The 25,792-nt window shown below is 41.1% G+C and overlaps 1 protein-coding gene across 4 annotated transcripts; it reads right to left on the bottom strand.

The window, feature by feature from the left end:
* Positions 1-2,472: 2,472 nt before the first annotated feature.
* On the bottom strand, positions 2,473-15,864 carry LOC125704092 (ubiquitin-conjugating enzyme E2 Q2-like). 4 transcript variants are annotated; one of them, XM_048969413.1, is made up of 13 exons: positions 15,058-15,864; positions 13,442-13,546; positions 11,611-11,715; positions 10,869-10,925; positions 10,624-10,782; positions 9,211-9,295; positions 8,996-9,056; positions 8,726-8,816; positions 8,559-8,617; positions 7,587-7,635; positions 7,407-7,502; positions 6,018-6,084; positions 2,473-5,796 (listed from the first exon to the last, which is right to left on the bottom strand). In XM_048969413.1, exons 1-13 carry the CDS (start codon positions 15,214-15,216, stop codon positions 5,765-5,767), a joined length of 1,125 nt encoding a protein of 374 aa, XP_048825370.1. In that variant the 5' UTR covers positions 15,217-15,864; the 3' UTR covers positions 2,473-5,764. The 4 variants fall into 4 exon arrangements, with proteins under 4 accessions (XP_048825370.1, XP_048825371.1, XP_048825372.1 ...); XM_048969414.1 differs by having other exon boundaries at positions 10,624-10,779; XM_048969415.1 differs by having other exon boundaries at positions 10,639-10,782; positions 15,058-15,863.
* Between the last annotated feature and the right edge of the window lie 9,928 nt (positions 15,865-25,792).

The raw sequence follows: 25,792 nt of genomic DNA, 5'->3' as shown, positions 1-25,792 counted from the left end.
ATATTCTTTGAGGTTTGCTTTTACAGATCAATACGAGTCTCATGCTTTCCCACAATGAACTACAAGCCTTGTACTACCAGACAAGATGTCATCAGAAAAAGGAGTGAATAACGTAGGCTAAAGCCCCTTTAAGACCGTGCACCTGCTTCCACATGGGGAAGATAAACAGAAAAAGGAAAAAGTCTAGACTTCTACCAGCAGGGGGAAAAAAATGGTGGCAGCTCATCTTAGTAATGACCAGCCTTTTTTGTGTTCCTATTTCTTCAGGGAAGTGACTGTACACATGATTGAACGACCAAGAACGCAAGTCCCTGGGATCAATGTTTCATGTCCAGCAGGGCTTCATGGTTCTTCTTGTGGCCTTGCATATTGGTAAGTTCAGGTCCCATTCATCAGCTATAGTAATGATAACGAAACAGAACAAAGTTCATGGCTATATATTCGGAGGGGGGGGCTCACGTCCTCCTAATTTTCAAAGAAACGATATGCTTGTTGCCCGAGATGAAGCAGTCCTGTCTCCTTTAAGTATTTACTGGAATTTATGTACAGGATGGAAAACGGCAATACGGAAGCAGGCAGGAACTTCTTGCATATTTGTCTTCATGCAGAAGAATTGGGAACTGATATTTCATTACCCTGAGTTCCAGCTCAAAAACTATACTGAAATATCAGCCAGGGTGTGAAGATCTTTAGAGACAACTTACCCAGATTCCAGCACCCCCAAATCTGGACTCCTCCGGCACACCCCTGCAGCAGGGACCATGGTTTATAACATCACATTGCTTTCTGTGGTCCCAAGATCTTTCTAAGCTCTTCCTGACTGACCAGTTGATTCCACAATTATGCACGATAGATATAATGAAATGCATATGACTCAGCTAATGTATGCACCATTAAGACTGCTATGAAATTGGTTTATATTAATTAATACAAAACGCAGTCAAAGGCTAGGTTGTAAAATCACTTGAGTAAAGAAAATGTGCAGCCTCATGAATTACAGTAGTATTCTATTATGTGTAAGAAAAGACAGCTGTTATATAAGGTTATTAAAAACTCAGAATATCCACATCTTCATTATTCAGAGGTAAAATTCACTGGGTTTTTATGAACAGAATCTAGCAGCATTTAACCCCATTAAAAGTCGTCAGTGGGGTGGGTACTTCGACAGTGGGGTGGGTAAATCTGATCGAATTTAGAAGTTTCAGTTGACCAATAAATAAACAAAGAAACAATTAAACAATCGTGCAAACAAACATACAAACAAACAAATATGGAGTAACAAAGTGTGTGAACTCCCTCTAGTGGCAAGCTACCAATACAGAATATGCAACAATGTATGTATATTAATCTTATTGCATATAATACATTTTTCAATGACTATGTTCTTCCTAATCCAGTCACATTCTGCAGCAGCTGCATGTAATTATAACTCATTAGTTCATAATGCCATCAAAAGGTTGCCTTGATCCAAGTTTAAATAGAACAAACTGATCTCTTCTAATTTCATGCAAAACTGTGATAACTTGATTTGTTCTTAGGTTTAACTAATTAAAAATATTTAAGCACAAAACTAAGATGTGTTTTTTGTCTACAGCAGACCTATTTCTCAATGCCGGTCTTAGTAAACCAGTATGCACACTTCATTCCACCTGAACTCATGTGATTAGCCCATTGCTTTATATAAGAACTTCAATTTCCTTTCATTTATATAGTCAAACTAATGAAATGTCCTTATCATTCCTGAAATGTCAACAAAACAGAAAAGTCAGTATTTCACATTCATTATAATTGGATTTATAAGTAAATTTCTGTTCAGGAGATACTGAGTAATCATTCATTAAAATAATTAACACTTTACTTTAATAGGCAACACCAAGGTTATTTCGAAACAGGTCGTCATTTTTACATAACAGTGATTAGTGGGAAAAGGGTGTCTGGAGAATCAAAGTGAATCTTCGATCTATCTAACGTGAATTTAGCAGTGCAGGACATTCCATAAACCATGAGTTGGGAGAGCCAGGACTACATTACATGTACCACTACATATGTCCTGGTGAGTGAAGCAGACCAGATCAGGTATCGGAAATTCTTATGGACTTGGCAGAGCGCGTAAAATATTCAAAAGTTCAAGAAAACTAAACACGTGCACCTACCTCATGGTTTTTATTTGGTAATTACAGAAAGTGGTACTTGGAATTGTGATGCGTTGGTGGGTTGAATTTCTAGATGAGAGGACCAGAAAAATGCAAGAGAGGAACCAAAGCCCTTTATCTGAGCATGATTTTCACTACATGTTCCAATGAAAGGGAAACTTTCGCCCACTCAGCCAGAATAATGGTATATAAACACTTGCAGCAAAAGAAAATGAACAATATGAACACTGACATCTCATACTCAATATTAATTTAACCAACAGCCATGGCCGTTGCAAAAACCCACTCCTTAAGTGAAAACATGTTTTGTAAAAACAAGTGTTTTTTTAAATTATTTATTCATAAACTTGATGCAAGTTTACAAATTACTGTACATGGTCAAAATTATGCAATTGCAATGGAAAAGAAATAAATGAAAGCATGCCAACAGTGCATAATTTGATAACCTGCCCAACAACAGACGGAGCCAATGGTCGTCCACCGTTTGTCAAGATTTAGAATTTTTTTTTTTTTCGGGAAAAAAAAAACAAAAAACAACAAATGATGGGATAAACTGTTGTGTACAACTCAACTCACAGCCTTCCAGAAGCTGAACACTGACAATTCTAGTCTTTTTAACACGGTGAAGAAGTACAGCGAAAGCCAAAGGGATTACAAGCTGAACAGAAACTCAAACGACAGTAGTGGAAATTACTCTTCAATGTAACACCAGACAGATGAGTTATAAGCTGATGTCTGCCCCATGTCAGTATAGTCAATAAGGACCATAAATGAATGAAAAAATTTCAGAAAGGCTGTGTACCAACAGACAATTAGTCTGTTCATTAGAGCCAATGCTTCTGTACCTCCCTACAAATACTGTTTCCTAAATTTCAGCCACGACAGCCAAACATGCTTTCTAAGGCAAGGCTCTCCGGAAACTTCTCATTCCAAGTAACGTACATGGAATCTGCTACCCTCATGCCCCACGCCACCAGCTTTCTGTGAATGAAACACAGTCAAGCTTCTTGTCCTACAGAACCATCACTACACCTGATTGCAACTGTGTCATAAACTTTAATACAAACTATCTTCGAAACGGTCAAACTCAAACGTTGCCTGACTTATCAGCGCTCACACCTGTACGGCTGCATAACAGCATAGTGTAAACTGACATGAAAACATCTCTGCAGCCTTCCCTCGTAAAGTCTAGTTTGTATTCCTGAGTACAGACAGGTCAGAACCACGTGTCCAGAGCATTAGGTGTTTCCAAACACAGGTCTGGTAACAGAGCTCACGGTTTTTATTGACATGGCAAGCATTGGCTGTACTGTCACCTGGTGCTGTGGCCTTACTTTAAATGAAAAGGTAAAAGCAATTAAAACAAATAAAGAACACAGAACTTCAACCATCATGGAGAAGCTCTCCTGTCAGTATAAGTGGGTAAAGGAAAGCTTCAACGCAGTTCGCTTTAGAAACAGACAAAAGTTGAAGCAGTCACACAAACGACTGTTTTGGAGATGAAGACGGTGGTGGCTTTTACAATGGAACTCCCCACTGCAACCAGCGCTACCAAAGTGTCTGGATTTGGTTTAGAAGTTAGACTGACAATATGGCAGCATACACACACACACACACACACACACAAAAGAAACACGAAAGATGTACTGTTCTAGTGCTGTAAAAATGTTAATATCTGGGCCAACATAAAATCAAAATAACACAGGCGTAAGTTGTCTGTCTCTTTCTCTCTCACACACACACACTCACAGAGAACATTGGTTAAATTGACGCACAATGACAGTCACCACCATATCAAAATGCGCACATCCACGCCAACTTAAAACTCTTCAGCAGCACCTCACGTCTTCAAAGTTGAGCGAGAAATTCAGCTTCTTCTGCAGTCAGCAGGAAGCCGAGAACGTTAGTGAGATCACATGGAGTGTCAGAGGTCGGAGTTTCCTTTGTCCGTTATAAGGCATGAGGAAACCTTCTGCCCTCACTGCGAGAAGGAATTTTACCCGAATCTGGATCTTAATCTCATGCAGGGGGTTGCACAAACACTATGCAAGTCACGGAGGCCGTTTCCAGAACCTTCCAGACATGTGGAGACAGTGGTGAAAGAAGCCAACCAGGTGGAGGAGGATGATCCATGTGGTAGTGTGCAGTTGGGACTTGCAGCTGGATAAACTGGGTCTATGTTGTGGCAGGTTCTGTTCAACATTACGTGCATAAAAGCTGCTCACTGGCAAACCTGTATAGATGACCTGTCTCTGCATAGATACACCCATGGTAAGTTTCATGCCATATTGGGATGTAACAGCCCAGATTATGGCAAATTTTGTTTACTCTTTTTAAAGATTGCAACAGCACTCGATCGATTCAAGTTGATAGAACATGAAAGTTATTACTCTTGTATTTTACTGATATAGAAGCAAAGCCACTCTAATAACACAGTTCAGCAACTAAATGCAATCCTTAACAAAAATGAGTAAGGAGTAAGTTTTTCCTTACTACTCCAGTACAGGTGTTCACTGTTTCCCCCCGCCCCCCCCACATTACTCTACATGTAAAATAACAGTTCGCCACACCTCCTATTCCAGAGTGTACATAAGCAGACATAGGTTTCAAACACATATACAGTCAAATTAAAAAGGCCAAGCCCTATCCTCAGTCAACACCGTCACCATTTTCAGATTGGGGTTAACTATGTGGCATCCGGCCTGCTGGCAGAGGCTGGGGGATGTTCTTGCTGCGTACTGGACATCCGTCCTTTAGCGATACATCTCTGCTCGCCTCACGATCCAGCCGTAAGCTTCTGCAGTACATTGTTTCTTCATAGTTCTTGGCATATGAAAAAAGGAACGAGAGATGGGACAGAAACAGTGGCACACATTTGTTAAATGAAGAGTATATGGCCAGGATCCCGCTGCCACCGAGATTTGCACTGAGATGCCAGCTATGGCCAATGGCTGTCTCAGTACTGGAGAGAGGCTGCACATCATGCTCAAAAAGTCATGGCTGACTATCACTAGGCAGACACTCCCCAGAGCTGTCCAGAAAGGCTGGGCCACCAGAGAATGGACATGATGGCTGAACCAAGAGGTCAAAGGATGCCTCGATATGTGACCTGCTGCTCATATCACTGGAGTTGCCCTAGATTGCCACAAACTGTTCCCTCCGTTTCAACACAGAAAACGGCACTGTGCTGCATGCAATCTGGCAAGAAAAAGTAAGGACGCGACCCCACCCTCCCCCCCACCCATCCCAAGGGACCGTTTTCAGTGACACTTGACCCTTGACAATCCTTTCAACCCCAGCACTCTTCCTCCTTAAGTTTCTGTTGATCTGTGTGAGAAAGAATGGCTGGAGGAGTCGTAGTGCCACGGCGACGTGAAAGGAACACAGGGCGGCGGGAAGATGTGCCTTCAGAGAGGTCAGCGATGTTTTTTTACCCGTTGGTCTACGTATTTCACTGAATGGGTCACACCCATGTGAGGGTCACACTCCTGATAAAAATAATTCCAGACTGGGGGCGGGGGGAGGTGGAAATATATAATCCAAAAATTAAAACATTAAAAAAAAGCGACCCCAAGACAGTTGGTCCCAGTGCACAGATAGTGGGTCTTCTCCTATCCATCTTCTTTAGGGGGTGTGTACCAGCCTGCAAGAGACACAATCAAGCACAGCTTTACAGGGGAGAATATCCAGACCTCAAATATCAATGGGTAGGTATCTTCAGTAGGGACTGTACAAAACAGAAGAGGCTATAACGCAAATTGGAGAGATCTAAAGGCATTTCAGAGTCTTTGCTATGCTATCTGAATTCAGTCTTGTAGCATTAACCTTAACTCTAACCTATGACGGTCATAGACAAAAACCTACCGTTCTTTTCGTGAATCTGTACTAGGGACTTGTATGACTGCTGTGCTCTAGCAAGATTATACTGGTTCTGCAGGGGAAACGAAGAGCCAGTTAAAGTTATACATAGCTATTTAGCTCAAACTGTAAATTTAAAATCAATCAATCAATCAAAATACTTTATTAATCCCTAAGGAAATGACAATTGCTCCAGGACAGAAAAAAGGCTAGAAATACTAATACTAGATAATACAAGATATTACAAAATTACAAATATTACAATATCTATAATAATGTAATAACTCAATATATTGATAGTTTAATATATTATAGAAATTAGCTAAAAGTAAAACCTTTAGTTAAAAAAAGAATATTTTAAATTTAGCTAGCCATTCTCAATCACGTGTGATCAAACGGTTGTGTCAAAACAATTACACGAAAAAAACGCCATTTTACTATATTACATTTTGCAAAATCTGATGCAAACACTCTCTTTACCACATACAAAATTATTTTCCAAAGAATTGTGTCCGGATTTGAATTGTATACAGTCGAACTGACAATCAAGGTCAGTTTATATTGTACACCTGCTTGTAAACACATGCAGCCTTCTCCAATCAGCAAACCAAGTAGTTACAACCGAATACATTCATCACACCGGCAGGGTCAAGAGTTTCAGTTACTGATTAGCTATGCATTAAAACAGCTAAGATGTATGATCTAAGCCAGTGGTCACCAACTGGACAACTCTAGACCAAGACACAACTGAACCAGAACCTGAAATTGTTTGTTGCAATGCATCTGCCCTCTACTGGTCTGATAGAATAACTTTGCTGTACACATGACCACGAAAGACAAATGCTGCATGCAGAAAATGCATGCACGATCATGCGCACAGGGACGACATGCCAAAATTAGGTGGCAATGCCATTATACATAATTTACACAGCAAAACGCAGAAACGCAACAAATCGATGACAAAATCTGTCGTCAACTATTACCACTATCAATGCTATTGATTAGTTGTCGCAGTCCTAAGCAAAACTGTTCCACTTCACCAATCCCCATGTCACATGCATCTGTTTTCTGTGTCAAATACTAGCTCAAAACCCCCTAGTACTGGGCAATAGAACCCCAAAGCGTTCCCAGTAACCTTTCCCATAATTCCAAATGTCCATTTAGGTGCTTCCATCTGAAGAACATATTTATCTGCATACACATTCTGTGTGCTGCCACATTGTAACAGACTGCTGACATCTCTCAGGGTTGACAAGAAAGGCGTATAATAATGAGCATTAGGTAGCAATACGTTAAGGAAATGCAGGTGTAACCAGAAGGTTGTCAGAACCTCTTTCTGACAACCTTGCAGTTTGCAGCGCTTTGGAACTACCCTAGTACTCAAATCTTCTTTACCTTATTGGCGCCAAACTGCACTCTGGCTTTTCCTTTGACTAAGGTGGCGTTGATCTGCATAATCACAGATTCTATAGAATAGGCACTACTCCAGCCCTATAAATAAAAAATGAAAAACATGTTATAACAAGCACAGTATGCATATACAACTGAGAGGAAACTGGGGAGCAAAGGACCTACCTGCTTTGTGAGAAGCTCCATACACAAGGCACCTCCGCCAAGAACATAACTGTAAAGATATACCGTGTGAATATTTTAAAAACAGTGTGATATATAGGTTTTACCATACTGAAAATGGACTGAAGCCTGTCGCATCACCAAAACAACTTCTGTAGTTATTTTCATACACACAGTGAGAAACATTCCTATTCCATCTAGTGACTATTAATCCGTTTAATCCCAAATTTCTCCCTGCGATGGCAGTGCATGAATTTCCCTCCTTAGGCCTACCCAACACACAAACTATATGCCTTTTCCAATTTTATTCTGGAAAAGAAAAAAAAAAAGTGTTTTATTTTTGGTCACAGTAATGGCCGAGGGGAAACAGCAGTTTCAGAATTTGCATAAGTTCTCCAATTAGACTCAATTACAGAGGATTCCGGTTGTTTTGATCTTTTGAAAAAGCCTGTCTTTATTTTATTTTTTGTTTTTCCAAGTTGAGACTTGTGTTTTGGTTCTCTGGGGGTTTAGAGTTTTCCTTGTTCAACATCATTTTCTTCTTTTTGTTGGACATCCTTGTAGGAGACCGACCAAGACCAGGCAGTTTCTGCAGAGACTTTGTCCCCCTGCTTTGTGTCTGTTTCAGACGCACATCAACTGCTTTTCACCAATACGATCATCTTCCCCATTCTTAAGAATATTTGCTACTACACACCCGTATAGTAATCTAGTAGGCAAGTACCCCCCTTTCACCCAGAAACCCCATAACTGAGCCCCGACTATGACAGTCACTGTCAGTGGTTTCTTCTTCAGGAACTGTTTCGACGTCAATATACACAAGCTTCTAGAGGGTCACCTTGGTCTAGAAGAGTTTCCCGACCGGTCGCCTGTGACACACCGGTGAGATGTGTGGCCCTGGTTGCCGAGTTACAAATCAGAGAAATGTAGGGTAAATAATAAGAAAATTATCTGCTAAAAATATGCAACACTTACCCTCCAGACAGAACAGGAGATACCACCCTTACAAAAGGGGGATCAAAGGGGAAATTATCCTGAAAATTGCAAACAAATGCATAAATTATACAGATACTCTTCACTTAACATGAAATACTGGGAAATACTATTTTAATACTGAGCGGGAAAAATAAGCAGAGACTCACTTTATATGAGAAATTCAGCAGAATGTAATCCACGCCTTCTTTTTCCTTTAAAACCTGCAAGTCACTATGTAATGGACTATCTGGGTCGACCCTGTTACAGAACAGGAAGGATTACAGACTGTCTTAACCACTAAACTACGTCTTCTCATACATAAACAGCAAATTATCAGTATACAGGTCTGTGTATTTCTATCAATTCAGTCTTCAAATTCAGCCACCCTTTGAACCCCTAACCCCACGCAGTTAATCGTGATGCCGACTGGCACTTACGTCCGCAGTTTCACATGCCACTCATAAAGGCTGTCGTTGACAAGCTCCACTGAATAGATGCCTGTTAAAGAAAATATCCTTCAATACCACAAAGGATTCACTACTTTGGCTTCACCTTTAAATTATTCATAATGCTTTCAACACCAAAGGAAATGCATTCAATCTCATGAAACACGAGCCCTGTCAACACAAAGCCAGACGTGTTCTGTGCTCACCTGTCTTGTAACTCTGTGACCTATAGATTTCCCTGAGTTCCTTCATGAGGCGGTCAGAGGCCTGCACTGACCCAGAGACTGCCCCCTGGAAGACAGCAGGCACCGAAACGTCAGCACGCAAAACCTAAGCAGCCCGTTTTAAGCCAGTGATAGCTGGCTCTCTGAATGTAACCACCGGGATCAGCAACATTGAAGCTATTCTCAAAACATGTCAATTTCAATGAATCCCTTACTCAAGGGAATCCACAGTAGTACACCGATTTCCTCAAACAGCGCTGATGTTCCCTTTTTTGGTGAAACCTGCAGGAGAAGGGAGTGTTAAGGAGAACACCTGTGGTCAACGGGCTAACAAGACTAATTTTGGGGACCAAGAACTGACAAAACGCTTCTCCGCTCTGCAAGAACAGCCCATGCAGGCCAAATCACCCCCACAAGAGAGGGATGTATTGCCACCTACACAGCTTCTATAACACTGAATTGTATAACCAGCCCAGCGATAGATTCCTGTAACAATAAGGTGTTAAAGCGCAGGTGCACTCCCTTATTTAACCAACTGGAAAATGATAGCAGAAAGTGGGTTTAACCGGTCAGAAAGTGGAAGCGGAATCCCCCCCAACCACTGTGGTTTTCGGAGCTTCATTTTTCCCATCCATTCTATGCAACCACTCTTCACACGCATCATGCTCTTGTCAGAGGGCCCTTGAGCCGGGCCCTTGACCCCAATTGCTCCGGGGACTTTCCAAACCCGTTTTCTCAACTGAATGTCAGTTTGGATAAAAGTGGCTGCTAAAAAAAACATGTCATACCAGCAGAATGAAAAGGAGAAAAGTCCCTTTAAAAAAAAAAGTGAAAAAGGTTCAACAATCACATTCGTGTTCTGTAATCTGATGAAAACATTCACACAGGTATATATCCATTCATTACAGGATCACAGACAATTCTGTGATTTATTTTTGAACTTTACATTGAACCACATAGCTGATGTCGTTCTCCACACGAAATCACACATTTTACTCCTTTACATAGATTGTTTTAACTGCAACAATGCAACTTAAGGACATTATTGTAAAGGGTGCCCCAGCTGTTCCCTCCTGGAACCTGAATCGAAACCTTCACACCTTCAACCAGTATGTTGGCTAGCGGCTTACACTTGAACAGGACAGTTATGTACACTCAAGGCATCAAAGCAACAGCATTTTTCATTACACTTGATTTTACCTCCAACCAAGACACTTTCTCCAAAGCAAATGACATCACATTATAACATCCAAGACGTTATGGTAGAAATTCATAAGTGTCAAAATCAAACGGGATTTAACCATAACTATCCATAGTTATACAGTAAGGACCATTCAGCAAACATGTTCACAGAAAAGCACCCAGTTCCCCCGAATGTAGGAAAAGTCATCTTACCGAATGGGCACTTACTTTCAAGTGGTCCTGTCGCTGGTTCTTGCGGATTTTCTCCAAGATCGCCAAGTTCTCCTTCTCAATCCCATCATCCTCAGACTTCTTCCCCTCTACAGGTTCCTCCTCTTTCATCTCGTAGTGGTCCAGGTCTTCAATATCCTGCTACCAGACCAAACATGCACCGATAGGTATGCAAGAACACCAAGAAGACAAGAGGTGACCTTAATACGATGTTAAAAGATACAGACCTCTACCATTTCATCTTCATCCTCCTCCTCTGATGTAACTTCATCTGTAGTTACAGGCTAGAAAGGGCAATGCAACATACAAAAAAATAAAATTAAATACTGGTTACAAAACCAATTCAAATGTTATAGGAATATAAAAATGAGTAAAAATAAACAGGATCTACCAAGTATAATGATCAGTTTGCTCAACTACCAAAAATACCCATCAACTTGTTTTCCAACAAGTGTACATTAGCTTTTATTTCCTGCCCAGAGAGCAAGACGCCTCTAGAGCTGGAACTGTTCACATTGAAGCTTCGGATTTATACGCAAAATATGCAGAAAAGTTATACAGGCAGTCCATGGGTTAACTTATGGACAACTCATACTTATGAACAGACTGCCATAAAGCCTAATATATTAAAAATTCAGGTTAAATACAATGATTCATAATAATGAAAACATGCCAATGAAAACGCTGTGCGACTGCAGCAGTTCATTGTCTTGAGGTACAGTACAGTACCCTATATGCTTTATTACTGTATAACGACAACAATACTTATTATTATTTTTAGTTCTGACTACCCACAAATTCAACTGAAAGTGGCTAATAGAGAGTTCACAAGTGCCACACCTTCACCCAAGCAAATCTAACTTTCTCATGTTGTGCTTCACCATCGAACATGCTTATACTAATGAAACTTAAGGTGACAGCTTGACAGGAGTGTCACGATCCTGACATCGTTATCTGGCATCCGCTTACCGGCCCCGCAGGTAAGGGTTGGTCCAGCATCTCCACATCGGGGTGCTGGGGCAGGTTGTACAGCCGGCACAGATCGCAGATGAGACGTTTCAGCTGCTGCAGTAGCTGGAGGCAGAGATATAAATCAGCGACGCTAAAAGACCTCTTCAGGGCAGTGGGGGGATATGAACCCCTTCAGGGCCCTTCAGCAACGAGTGGGTAGGTGGTAAACAAAGGCCTTGTTACATAAAACAGGAAAAATAAAAAGGGAGGCTTTTATTCAGCTATTGATCATGTTACCTTCTGTGCTGCCTAGACCACAACATTCCTCTTAAATATAGAACACAACCAAGAAATCCAAAATGAGTCATTTGAGACCTCAAGCATCCTACTTTGTGTATAGTAGTTTTTAATATCAAACCTAACATGAGAACACGTGCAAAGGAAACAGTATGATGAGTGATTTTTTTTTAAGTTCAGACAAAGGCAATATCACTTGTTTTTAAGGTGATAAAAATTCTTAACAGATAAGTTTACATGATCAAAAATTTTTTTTTAATGAAAACAGGGACCATTGGTTTGACATGACTGTCTCAATTTCACAGACTCCAACAGCAGAAACTGACAAAGGCCAAAAACACAACATACCAGCCTATAAGTTACTTAAAAGAAGTAAAGCTGAACTCCACAATTCTGAATTCACAAACAGCAGCAAGACTGTTCTACAAAGAATGATTTTCTGTCATAAAGTTCTTCAGCATAATACAATATTTCCCTTCTCACTTCACTAACAAGTCTTTTATATTATGCAGGACTTGTGTATGACTACAGACTGGACTAATTTATCTGGACCTTTCTGGATTTTGACTTACACTGTCCATTGACTGTTTCATTATGAACTACAGTAGGACATATTTACATTTATTTAGCAGATGCTTCTAAAGCAATGCACAACTGAGGTAAACTTGCGGTCAAAAAGTGGGGTAAGCTAGCATCAAGTAGCCCTGGAGCGGCTGGATTTAAAGGCCTTGCTCAAGGGCTCAACTGTGACATGATTATTTTGCTGGCCAAGAGATTTGAACCCAGCACCTTCCTGACATGAGCACAGGTCCCAAACCCACAAAACTACACAACAACTCAAAAAAGCAAAAGGTCATGGCAACCCCAAAAGGGTTGTTCTAGTGCCAAGAGGTCAATAAACTAAAGGCACACTATAGTGATCTTTAACTAAAGTGATCCTTAGCAGGCTGTGATCTGATTCATGATTCATGTGTTCTTCACCCTAGCATGTTTGTCTGGGAGCCAGTCACCTACCTGGCATCCCAACAATCCCAACCCAAAAAACTTCTGACAATTAAAAATTATAGAACATTTACCAGAAAAATTAAACCATCAACACCACAAACGAACCAAATTAACAACTATTATTTAAAATGTGACATTCATAGACTGAAAGACACCACACATACAAAAAAAAATTAAATAAAATACATGCTGTAAATCGACAAACTAAAATGAAAGAAATGACGGTAAGGAAAACATCTCAGTAATTAAGACTGGTGTTACCGGTCGCAAATGTGAATGCAAGTCGTAAGACTGTGTTTGTGTGTATTTCAGCTAAGTACACAGCTTCTCTCTCATTATAGACACAGACATTTATATGCACAAAAGGTTATCGTATAGGAAATGAAAGCAGCTGTGTGAGAACCATGGTATGCATACTGTCATACTTAGAACAAAAAGGTGATCACAAAATACACGCACGTAATCTTCTTCAAGAAGCCTTTAAATACTTTGAGGCCTAGGAGCTGGTGAATCTGCAGTGGAATCCAGTTGAGACACCAATCCTTACCAATGTGTTGCCCTTCCGCACATCGTCCAGACGTTCCAGAACCTGGGCCAAGCTGGGGTCATCAGAGTCCACAAACCATATTGGGGGTGTTGAAGGGTAGGATTCCTAAGACACAAGAAACTTTTTGGAATTAGCACATAAAATGCAGCATACTAAGTCATACAGAAAGTTAAGTAAAACACATGTCCCATTACACCATAGCACACATTAAGTGGGTAAGTAGCTTAAAAAAGTGGACAGTATTATTAAACAGTATCTTAGTAAAGAACAGGAGCTAACTGGGTGTGGAATGAACTAATGACTGGTTTGCAATATCCTTGCTGCTGGTACAACCACTAAAAGATGTCAAGTTTGTGTGCAAAACCAAGGCTCCTATCTGCAAAAACAAATGTATTTTTATATTTAAAGTGACTTCTAAACTTATATATTTATTCTGAATATTCAGTATTTTATATTTATTCCATGAAATTCACTTAATCTGTAGAATATTCATGTAATTTAAGCGCACAACACATAGACACCCAAGAGACCATTAGCTTCACTGCAATGCATTTTTAAAATTACTTTAAAAATAATGGTAATGCCAGTGAAAATGATCGCTATAACTCCACAAACCTTCCATAAAACAGCTTAAAATACAAATTCACAACTGATTATGCAACTAGTAATATTGTGAAATGCTTGGACAACACAATGGAAAACAGTATGACCTGGTGCAGAGAAATACACCAAGTACCACAGTCACAGTATATCAGTCTGGTGTTTTTGTCAACTGCTTTTTGATACAGAAAACAAGCGTTTGTAAGCATTGTTAAATATGTATGAAGGGGGTTGATTCTCAAAACAAGCCCTAAATGGTATATTTATACTTGTGTAACCACTTAGGTCTCAAGGTGTTTTGGATTTCCATGCCAAGTCCGGGGGGGTGGAGATTCAAACCCAAGTCCTGTCATAACATGTCACTATAGCAACTTTCGTAAATGGCTGAATATCTCCCCGTCATTAACGATTCAAGACACAAAGATTCTTTCTAAATTTACATCCACTCAGTCTCTTAATCTTTACTGATTGGCGAATAAACAGCTATAATTCCAGGCCATAAACGGCCAAAGAGGAATTTCAATATATCTGACTAACCATCTCGAGTATCTAGTACACAACTGGAAGCGAGATCGGCACATAATTCGTTACTCGTTTAGGGACTGACGTTGCCGTTTCCCCCAGTTACCTGGACAGCAAAGTATGACAATAAAAACATTATGTAACTTAGGTCTACGAGTCGGTAATGGGCGACTCAGCACGACCAGATGCATGTTGTTAGCTGTTAGCTATTAGCAAAGCAAAAAGACAAACATCTGACGTAACGATAGCTAGTTAGTTACACTTCCGGTTTCAAGCGCGATAATAACAAAACATTAATATAGATATAAATAAAAATAAAAAGGGAAACAGAGGCAACGAATTGCGTGAATGAGTTGTATAAGTTACTCCGTGTTGAATAATTATATATAGGCAGGGTTTCTGGCGCCGAGTAGAGGCAGCGGATGCGCCGTGGCGCTGAAGCGCGGCGTACGGAGCCAAACGGGCCCATCCCGGGGCCCCTTTCCAGTCCTCACCGTGATGTTGCAGTGGATGATCAGGAGCTTTTCCCCAGTCACGTTAAACTGACAGCTGAGCTCATCTGGCTTCCAGTCGATTATGCGAAATCGTTCGTGGTTCGGGTCGAAGATCGACTCCAGAAACTTCAGCTCGGCCTTCAGCCCCGACACCGACATCTTCCGCTCATCTCCGGCCGGGTCGCCAGGGGGGAGGGGGAGAAACCGGGACCTGGACACCACGGCCACGCAGTCGGGTCTGACCCGATCCGAGCCGCGCCTGCGACGGCGAAGAGAGGAGAAGGACGCCTTTCGAAACCAACGGCTGTCCGCCACCCCCTAGCGTGGTTAGCCAGATGGCGATCCTGTTAACGTACCAATAACGCCTGATCGGCCGCCTTTTGTTATTGTTGCTCCTGCTTGATATAATAACCGCGCCACTTGCCCGCGTTGTATTTTTCCTTCAGAATAAAAATAGGCTGTGTATATATTTGTTTGTACACCGCACGGTGCTCCTTTTAAAATGTAAAAGGCGGCCACGGGAAGCGTGTACAGCACCGATCCGGCACTGAACGGCGGCGCTAGTCGGGGTTTAAAGATGGCGTCGCTGATCGGCCCTGCGGAACACGGGCGCACTATGCGCTGTCACGGGGAGAGAGGCGGAGAGTGTCCGGACACGCCGAGAATAACTACCGGTGGATACGGCGTGTAGGAGCGCAGTACACTGAAGTGAACCTAACTGCAGCGCCGTGTGTATGAAATTCAGATAATTCAAGTACGCAAGCACTGTACCGCTGCTGCTGCTGCTAAATGCACGACAGTGCATTACGCATTTTCAGTATTCTACCGGGTCAAATCAAAGTTTATTCATAAAATGCCCAACGGTACAGCAAACAGTGGGAGATGCGGGCAGTGAAATTAGTTTCCTGACAAGAGATGAGTCAACGTAGCTGCGAACCCGAACTGACAGTGCGAAAAATCCATGTTTGGGATTAGTTTACAGTTGATTCTAACGACTTTCTGTGATCTAAACAAGAGACATAAAGTTTTTTTTTTCTTTATTGCATTAGAATTTCCCTGGAGATAGTATGGGACAAGTGAAAATACAACCAAATGGTTTTATGATAAATTTAGCAAATTGCTTATTTAAAATAAGACATTTTATTGGCCATTTAACAGAATTGAATAGACAGTTTATTAACCAAGTATGTTTGTACATCAAAGAACTGATACCGTGTTTTTATGGCATAAATATTTTTGGTGGCATGGTGGTCCCATACCTAATGATGTTTTGGTTCAAACTCAGGGTGTGTGTAAACCTTGTAGGTTCTTGTTTTCTTGACTTTCCTCCAGGTCCAAAAATATGTGGCTCATGTGAATTGTGGAAGCCTGTGTCTTGTCGTAAGCTCACAATGACCCACACAAGAAAAATGAAGGTGAGAGTAAATATATTGTTTCTCCCATAAACCAAACATATTGTCCAATCTTACTCAAAATATTGTCACCAGATATATTTAATCACTGTTTCATGTCTGGCGTATCCTGTCACCTTTGAAATATTAGTGCCTCACACCTCCCCCGTTGCAATACTTGATTTTATCCATGTATTTCAGAATAAGGACGGCAATTATGCCGTTTTAAAGAGTACTGAGATGAGATCTGGAATTTTCCGTAAATTATTGTGGAAAACTGAGGCCTTGCCGCTTTTTTCATGTAGTTTCATAGTTTCAACTGTAGATGTCAGTCTTCTCCTTTAAATGTTTAATTTCTTTGCCAGAATGTATAAGAAAGATACAAGAAGGACTACAAAATATTTAAAAACATGTAAGCACATCATAATAATAATAATAACCCCATCCCTTCTTAAGAATCTTGAGTTAAAAAAGTTTTGTAAAGTTTTTTTATGAAAGAACATGTATTTAAATACAGGGCGAAAGAGCATACGGTGGAGCTTTGTACCTGTAACAGATTGCCTGAGATTTTCAGATTTAGAGTGCCTTTCCCAATGAACATAATACCAGCATATGAATTACAATCCTCTTTCTCTCGCCTTGAAAGTGCTACTGTACTCTACAGTATGAGTGCATGAGGTGGTCCCACATGATGTTTGGAAAGCACAAGGCATGGCAAAGACGTGCATGGACCTGCTCAAGCTGCCCGATCCATCATAGAACCGTAAATCCCTTTCAGCACAATGAGGGTTTGGGACTGCTAAGGCCCAGACAGCAATGGAGTATTTGCACATTCCCACATCAGTCATCCACCCAGCCGCAAATGAAGAATTCAGAATGTTGTTCTGAAGGAACCATTTCCTATAATTACACTTCATGCCTGGAGAACAACTGGGCACAGAACAATGTGCTAATTATCACTGCTCAAACTCCTACTGAATGCATATATTCCTGGAAAAAAGCTCTTTAAATGTATCTCTTTGGTTGTTAGAAAAAACAAGTGATACTTTAGCATTATTCCACCAACATGATACATTCAAGTAACTGCTCTGTTAGTTCTACTTCTTTAACTTCCTATGAAAACACTAAACTAAATGGAGAATATTGTTAATTCCATTATATACAGACAAACAGCATAATGGTGGAATATATCTTATCTACGGGTGGGACTCTGTATTGCTGCGAACCCTCACCACACTGCTTCCGTCCATCCGTGGCTGAAATGCAGATGGTGATTCAGAAAGACTTTTTACATCTACTGTAAGCCTGGGTGAGCCAGTGAAGAATGACTGTGAGCATAGGATCAGCAGTGCAGTCCCATCTTTTACAGAAATAGCCTTTGAAGACAGCCAGACCTTATTGAAACATCTTTCACCATAACATGCATTACCCAGCCCACCCAGGACAGATGCCGAATCATTTAATACTGTCATCACTAAACGTGTATGTGGGGTTTTGAGGCACACTCATATGTGATTCTGATATGTATTTATTGTAGCATATTTCAAAGTCTCTATCCATCAATGCATCTATCGCGGTCAGGGTTACAGTGGGCCTATCCCAGGCAGCATAGGGTATAAGGCAGGGGTACTCATCGCATGGGATGCCAGCCCATCACAGGACACATACATGCAATCATACACTATGGACAATTTAGAAACACCGATTATCTTAAGTGCATGTCTTTTGACTACAGTAGGGAATCAGATTATCCAGAGGAAATTAATGTGACAGGGAGAATATGTTCCATAGACACACACACACACGTTGGCATGCCTATCTAAATGGGGACCTTCCATTCACTTCTAAGGGAAAAACCCTAATCCCAATCATGACACCCTGAACCGCTACCCAGCCCTAACCTTAACCATAAGTAACCAAACAAACTACGAGACTTTTGGCATTTTCACTTTTTTGATTCCATTCACAGATTTTTATAAAATCAAGGTTATCCAAATGGGGACCTGAAAAATGTCCACAAAAGTAAGGAAGTTTCAGGTTTTACCGCACTTTGGTTGCCATAAGCGATCTATGCAAACCCACACACAGTAAAGGTGGGATTCAAGTCCCCAGCTTTGTAGGAGTGAAGCAACATCACTGTTACCTACTGGACCATCATGCCGGAGCAAAGGTCCACACAGTGTCGTCTAACCAGTGATTCCCTCCCTGTGCTGGTGAAGGTCGTCCTTTTGGCAGCTTAGATACAGCTCCTCCCCATCATGAATCTTCTATGGTCGGTCCAGCATGTCCAAAATCAAACTTAAATCACAGACCTTATTGAATTGCTGTAGCCTGTATTGGCCAGTCATGGGGAACTGGGGGTGTACTGCAGGTGAGGTGGCTAGCCATGAATAATTCCCATCTTGCTGACGATTGTGGCAGTTCCCGTTCCCATGATTTAGTGCTGCTAAATCCCGGTGGGGCTGTTTAATTGATTGGCCTCATGCTCTCCAAAATGTCTGTGGCCGAGGGCTGTTTGTCTTTGCGCTGGAACATCCTCAAGGCAGATCCAATCTGTGAAATACTGAATAGTGGTTTATACCTATGTTACCTCTCCTGCCACCACACCTGTGATGTCAGGGGCATTTCCAACCCAAAGACTGGATTTCTTACAGTTGCATTACAACAAAGCCAACACTTGTCACAAAGGGAAGGGTTTCCGTTGGCAGCATGTGAATGGTTAGGCTTTTGGGTTTGGGGGATGGGGTGATTCTGATTGATTTTTTTTTCTTGGGGGTGGGGCTAAGTAGGGCTTAGCCACCATATCTTTGGTTTGTGGCCAAACTCTACACAATGCGTGTAGTCATACTCGAAGCATAGTCATTCATCTCAAAAATATATCAGAAGTAAATTTCCCTTTCAATTGGGATTTTCAAGTGATTTTTTCCCAGGTTGGCTCTCCCTTTATTGTTGTTGTTCAGGTAAGAATAATACCTTTTTGTAAGTCATTGCCGAGCAACAAATAACAAAACGTATCTGTAAATTGTAATCGATTGTTACTGAAGTAGTGAAATAGTCATTTAAAGGGCAGAAATTATTTCAAATGACAATCTGAATGCAAATACGGATATTTTAGTTTAACTAGACCACCCTTATAACACACAATCTAGAATAAATAAAGTAGCAGGTAGCTTTTGATAAATGACACGAAAACACAAGTATGGCATGGATGTAGAACTACTATTTATGAGTACTAGCTTATCAGTTTTGAAATGTTACCTCAACTCATCTGAAGGTAACTGAGTAGATGTGATTTGGCTGAGCAACTTGACATGTGCTGTACATTTTCAGTAAGTATAGCTTAGCAATAATATTCGAGGTTCTAGATTTCAGAAATGGAGAGACAAATCCTAAATTAACAAATAGATTTTAAAGTTTAAATCTTACTTATTTTGATGTGTTTTAAACCATTTTGAGAAAGGAAAATGAATTAGTATTTAATACTGCAGCTAGCTGCAAGAATAGAGGTACATAGGCCTTGCCAAGCATAAGTTTGCAATACAGTCTCTCCCTAGATTATGATGGGATTATGTTCCAATAAACCTGCATAAAAATGCATTTTAATACCGTACACTTAACCTAAGTACCCCCAGTACACCTAGCCTATTGTCTACCTTAAACGTGCTTAGAACACTTACATTAGCCTACAGTTGGGCAAAATCATTAACACAACTCCTATTTTAAATTAAAGTGTTGAATATCTCATTTAATTTATTGAATAATGTAACGAAAGTGAAAAACATTTTCCCATCGTAAAGTTGAAATATTGTAACATGAACCATCGTAACCCAGGAAGCGTCTGTATTGCTCCCAAAAAGCAGCTTTTTAATTAGGGATGGCAGGAAATGGAGGTCATGATGAGGGGTAGTGGTCGGGTCCCAATGCACAGCGTGCCAATACTGCAGCCAGGTGGAGGCATTAAGCAGACAGTTGGCACAATGCCTTGGGGGGGGAGGGGGGGGAGGGGGGGGGGACCCAGGCATGGAAGATTAGGATTGGCCTGACTTTTAACAACTGGTCCAAATCAAAGGTGCTGAAATTTGACAGGTGGTTGCTGTCCGTAGTGCTGATTCAGGCCACCTGAATTTTGACAATATCAAGATGAATACACTGATACACGTTTGCCTCAGACCTCCAGGGTTGGAGGTTTGAATCTCAACCACACTAAGTATGTATGGACTTTGGTAAACTGACATCTATAAGACCGTGAGATAGACTCGCGTCCTGGGTGTTCAACTGCTCCAAACTCATTGCAAGGTCATTCTTATTGCGTAAGCGATTGGAAGATGGATGGCTGGAGGAATGAATGTGATAGCACTGTTTAATTCACAGCCATGACAGAATACGGAATTATTCGACAGTAGGCACCACATTGGAAAAGAGGGTAAAATTCCATTGCCTCTATACCATGATGCTAAAACCACAGGAACCAACTGCTTTTTAATGAGGTGGTGTTTCAGTGGTAAATCGATAACATCTACTCATTGTTGCTGTGTAATTATGCTCGGTCAATCTCAGAGCAAGATGCATTTTGTTGGAACCAGCATTAGCTAATGCACGTCGACCAATTTCCAAATGAAAAATGCAATAAGAAAAGCTGATAATTCAGTAAACCAGATCTCCTTCAGAGTCTTTCTCAGCTACTTTATGCCATTATTACCTGCGGGAAAAGTTAATCTCACAAAAACAGTGATGTCGTCTCGCCCATGTTGAGAAAAGCACCCACTCAGCCATGCCCAATCGCCCCCCCCCCCCCCCCCCCCCCCCCCCCTCCAATCTTAGGCACCTGAATTTAATACCAAGGATAAACAGCTTATGCTCGTGGTCTTGGCAAGAGAGGTCTTGCGAACTTGCCTCCCAAGAACGAACTTGGGGTGCAATGAATCATGGGATTGGTCTTGTTTGGTGAGGATGCAACTGATTTATCCTTAATATTTAGGACTGGGCAAGAACAACGTCTGTTCTCGGTGTCGGAACTTGTCTTCGGCAAAGGAAGATGCGGTGAAACGGATACGCAAGTACACAAGTACCGTCAAGTACGCATATTGAGAAACAACCTGGATTTATTTAAGCCACCTGCACCATGACTATTGAGTATTTTGCACCATACCGGGCATTTTGGATGACCGTGTTTGTATTCCTGTGTATGACTCTTGTTTTATTTTCGAAGTTTTGGATTTTTGTCTCTGTGGCTCCGGTTGCCCAGTGCCTCGGATCGTGGTATTGGATTTGTTTGCTTACCTGCCTTCCAGGTGTTGGTCCAGCCTGTGCTTGACGGTGGCTCCTGCCTTCTAATTAAACCACCGTCTGCTCTTGATCCTCTCTGTGTATTCCGCACAGTTTGTTTTCATTGTTCTCCCAGTGTTGACTTTGGAACTTTCTGCCTGTGTTTGGTTTGAAAGTGAAGATAACTTTGTCATATTTTATGGCATCATCCTGTATTGGAAAATAAAAAGCTGTATCTCATTTTGCCCTGTATTTCCCTATCCAGAGTGAAATATAATTTAATGAGGATCACCCCCACATATTTATGTCAATGGCCACCCTGTCCCTTCTTCAGCATCCTATATGCAAAAGAAAAAAAAGTTATAGAAATAAAAGTTCTGCAAAACACTGGTCACTGAAACAACTGGCACTACATCCAGTGCCAATCGCCACATCGAAAGAAATGTATCTCTTCACAGTGTTAGTGACCATGCATAAATGTTACTTTTGATTACCTAGTTATTACTGCATGCTTAGCCACTAAGGATCCAGTGGAGCTGTAGAGACAAGACTGACCCATCAGGCTGAGAAGCAGAATGAGATGATTCAGTTGTTGCATGCCAGTCTGCAAAGCCCAGTTACTCCCTCAGGATAGACCTCGTCCACCTCGTCTGATGCTATGGGTTCTACTTCTAGCCCACTCCTTCCTGCTGTGTCCATCATAACTGCGGATAGCTAGTGGACATCATGCAGTGTCTCTCTTAGAGTAATTACTGAGGGGAAATGCTCTGTAGTGGGTCACAGCATCACAGTCACAAAATAGCACTGTTCATTTCAGAGATGTTTTTCTGCGTGCTGTTTGTAGAAGCCTTTGATCCTTTTGCCCTCGGAAAGGTTCTATGAACCCAGTTATGTGTGATATGCCAGAGTAATTGACCTATATCATAATATGCCGTGGAATTTTGGATTTTAGCCACAGGAGGTGGCTGGAGTGAGTCAGCCTCGTTCACCATATATCATTCTGGGTTAAACCTGAAACTGCACTTGAAGCTGAGTTGTTGAAGTGATGTATCTAGTTCGTGCAAATGTCAGCTTCCACTGACAACCTCTTAGGAAATTGAAGATGATGGCTTAGATTTAGTGCTTCAACCCATCGGTCCACTCTCATGCTCTGTCAACCCAGTCTGTCAACCTCAACATCCCTGCATCCTGAATCCATGTAGTTCTGCTGAGCTCCTTCATCCTCAGAAAAATATCTATATTGTGGCAATGATGGACATTTCAGGCTGAACTGCCAAAGTCGCCCCCTCAGTGGAGGAGAATATTCTATGACCCTTGTGAGAGGATCAGTATTGTTCAGCATATCTTACAAGTAATATTGCTTGATGATATCATGTGGGAACCGGTCGTCTACCTCTTGCCACATGTCCTTTTGCCTTGTAGACACTGTAGGTACCTTTTAACAAAAATCTGGAAAGGCATAATTCAGCTTTTTGACTTTCCACTGTGGGTGTTGAGTTTGCATGATCTTTCTGTGACACACAGGCTCCATCCTGCACTCCAAAGACACCCAGTAAGCATCTTTAAATTGGCCATAGTATAGAGGTACAAATTTCAGGTGCAGAAAGTAAAAATCCAGACCAAGATTTAGTTTCAACCAGCCAGTTAAACATTCTCTGAATGTAACTTTTCATATTCAACCTGATGGTTTAAACATAATCTTGGTCTGGATTTTTACTTTATGGACTTTCCACCTCTGCCATAGTGTATGACTGTGTGTATTTGCTCTGCATTGGACTGGCACCCTGCTCAAAATGACTTAAAACTGTCTGGGCCATTTATTAAAAGAAATTGCTCCCTTCTCAGCCTTAGAGGATCCCACAACCAGCTTTCCTCATGGGGTGGTAAAAATCCATCTTCTGTAAACATGCCGAGAGCAGCAAGACCCTGGACATGGATCACATCACCCTTCCCCACAACAGCACCATGCAGGATACTGCATCCGTCAGACGCCTGACCATCCGTCACTCCCAACCTCCACTGAAAAGCTTCTTTGGCGTCATTAAAGCCGTACATCACGGTTCACCAGACCTGCCCAGTGCAAAGTCAGACTAACATATAGGCAGTATATAAAGGCACATTCTGTTCATTTGATTCTCCTTATGTCGCCCCGACAAATAAGATCACGCAGAATGTGTACAAAACGAAGCAAAATATAACTATCACTGAAACTGCCCTACTCTTTAGGGTTGGGCAGTGTTTTCCGTAATTAAAAATCCGAAGCAGTAAGGCTTTAAGTAAGTGGGCTTTTGTACAGTACAAACAGGGGATAAATTATTTTAGAATCAGAGAGAAGGGGGACCCTTGTTAGGTATGGAGGGGAGACCTGGTTCAGGGTGGACAAAGAAACATTGAAGAACTTAACATAGTCCCTTAGACATCTAGCAAAGGTATTATAAATAGTATTTGTCCGCATTCATTTCAGATGATCTTCCATTTTTACTCAGGTAGTATTATCATTTACCAGTTTGCTAATGTAGGGGTAAAAGCAGAGCTTCTGGGGGATTTCCCCCATCCCAGAAATAATGTTTCCCTTTGTAAGAACACTAAAAGGTCAATGGAGCCACAATTTACCGCTAATTCTTTCAAACAAGAATATTATTTAGCAATGTAGCGCAACACATGCATTGATGTGTATCTCTGCATCTGTACTGGCTCATAAAATCGAGGGCTGATAGATCAGGTGAAAGTCATACATCAGGAAACAAATACCCACTCATGTGGAGTCACACAATACCTCACAAAGAGATATCTGCACGCCCAGGCAGCAATGAGGTCATAAGCTACGGGTCTCCTAATAGTCCAGTCAAGCATAACCTAGCCAGACCGGATGTGACCAATCAAAAAATTGGCTTGATGCAGGTGTGATAACAACATCAGCTATTCAGGGGAACCTCAGCTAATATAAAATAATATGATGTAAAATTTTAACAAGAAGTTTTACAATTACCCTTTAATACGTGCGCATAATCGTATTTTTACTGAAGACGTACTACTGACGGTACATCAGTACTGACGATACTACTGATGGTACATTTCGGCCAATTAAAATCTGGTAGACTCGCATTTAATAAGTTGATTACGGTATTTTCAATGGTAAGAGCTTACTACTGTAGACAATGAACAAATTTAAATTACTCGACTTCATTTTTCCTCGACCCTTTGCTGTCAAATACCCCACAAAGGATCCACCTGGACAATAAACCTGCTAGAAAATTGTTTAAGGAGGAGTTTCAAAGGCTTCAGTTAACCTGAAGAAACAACAGGGTCATACTTGAATATCATTATGGATGTCTGATGATGACTTGTTATATTATTCTTGATGGCTGTTGGCTTTGTGTTCGGGCAGAAGAACCTTGTCCTGACATATAAGTGGGAGCGCTCAAGCGGAAGGCACAGATCACTCTCAAGAACGCTGTGACTATATTCAGTAAGGAACTAGAGAAAGAGGATAGTCTGACTCATAGCTAATGGATCGCTTATTTCCCTAACCATTCAGTTTGTCATTAAATTTCTCTTTTTCGTTTTCTTATATTTCAATACTGCACTATACAATTTCTTTGACACAAATACTCTAAGCAATTTTTTTTACTCATGACTTGAGAATATGATGTAATAATCAAGAGAATATGATGTAATAATTAAGAGAATATGATGTAATAATCAAAAGCGAACCTTGAGTGCCACCATGGATGCTCTCTTGTCAGTACAGTAGGAGTTGGTGGCTATTGTGTGGAATCTCCCAGATTAGTGCAGAATGCAGAGATTTTTTTTTATATAAAGTCAATCCTATCACAGAAAGAACTAGTGGTCTGCTTGACAGGGGTCACATATGATTTGTAGGCTACATTCATTCAAACCCAGATATCACTATCAGTGTCAGTGAAACTGCTGCTTGTTCCCCTTGTGCCTAATGTGCTGAATTATGTTGGTATTGGACATGTGAGCCTGTGAACTCATGTACTCCCATGTCACCAGGTTTTGTTGCTGGACTTCAAATAATTTTCAGTCTCTCAGAATCAACGTGAACGAATAATTCA

The sequence above is a fragment of the Brienomyrus brachyistius genome, chromosome 11 (genome assembly GCF_023856365.1).
Source record: "Brienomyrus brachyistius isolate T26 chromosome 11, BBRACH_0.4, whole genome shotgun sequence".
In the NCBI taxonomy this organism is placed as follows: domain Eukaryota; kingdom Metazoa; phylum Chordata; class Actinopteri; order Osteoglossiformes; family Mormyridae; genus Brienomyrus; species Brienomyrus brachyistius.
The sequence above is the reverse complement of the archived record's forward strand: the minus strand, read 5'-3'. Positions and strand labels throughout refer to the sequence as shown.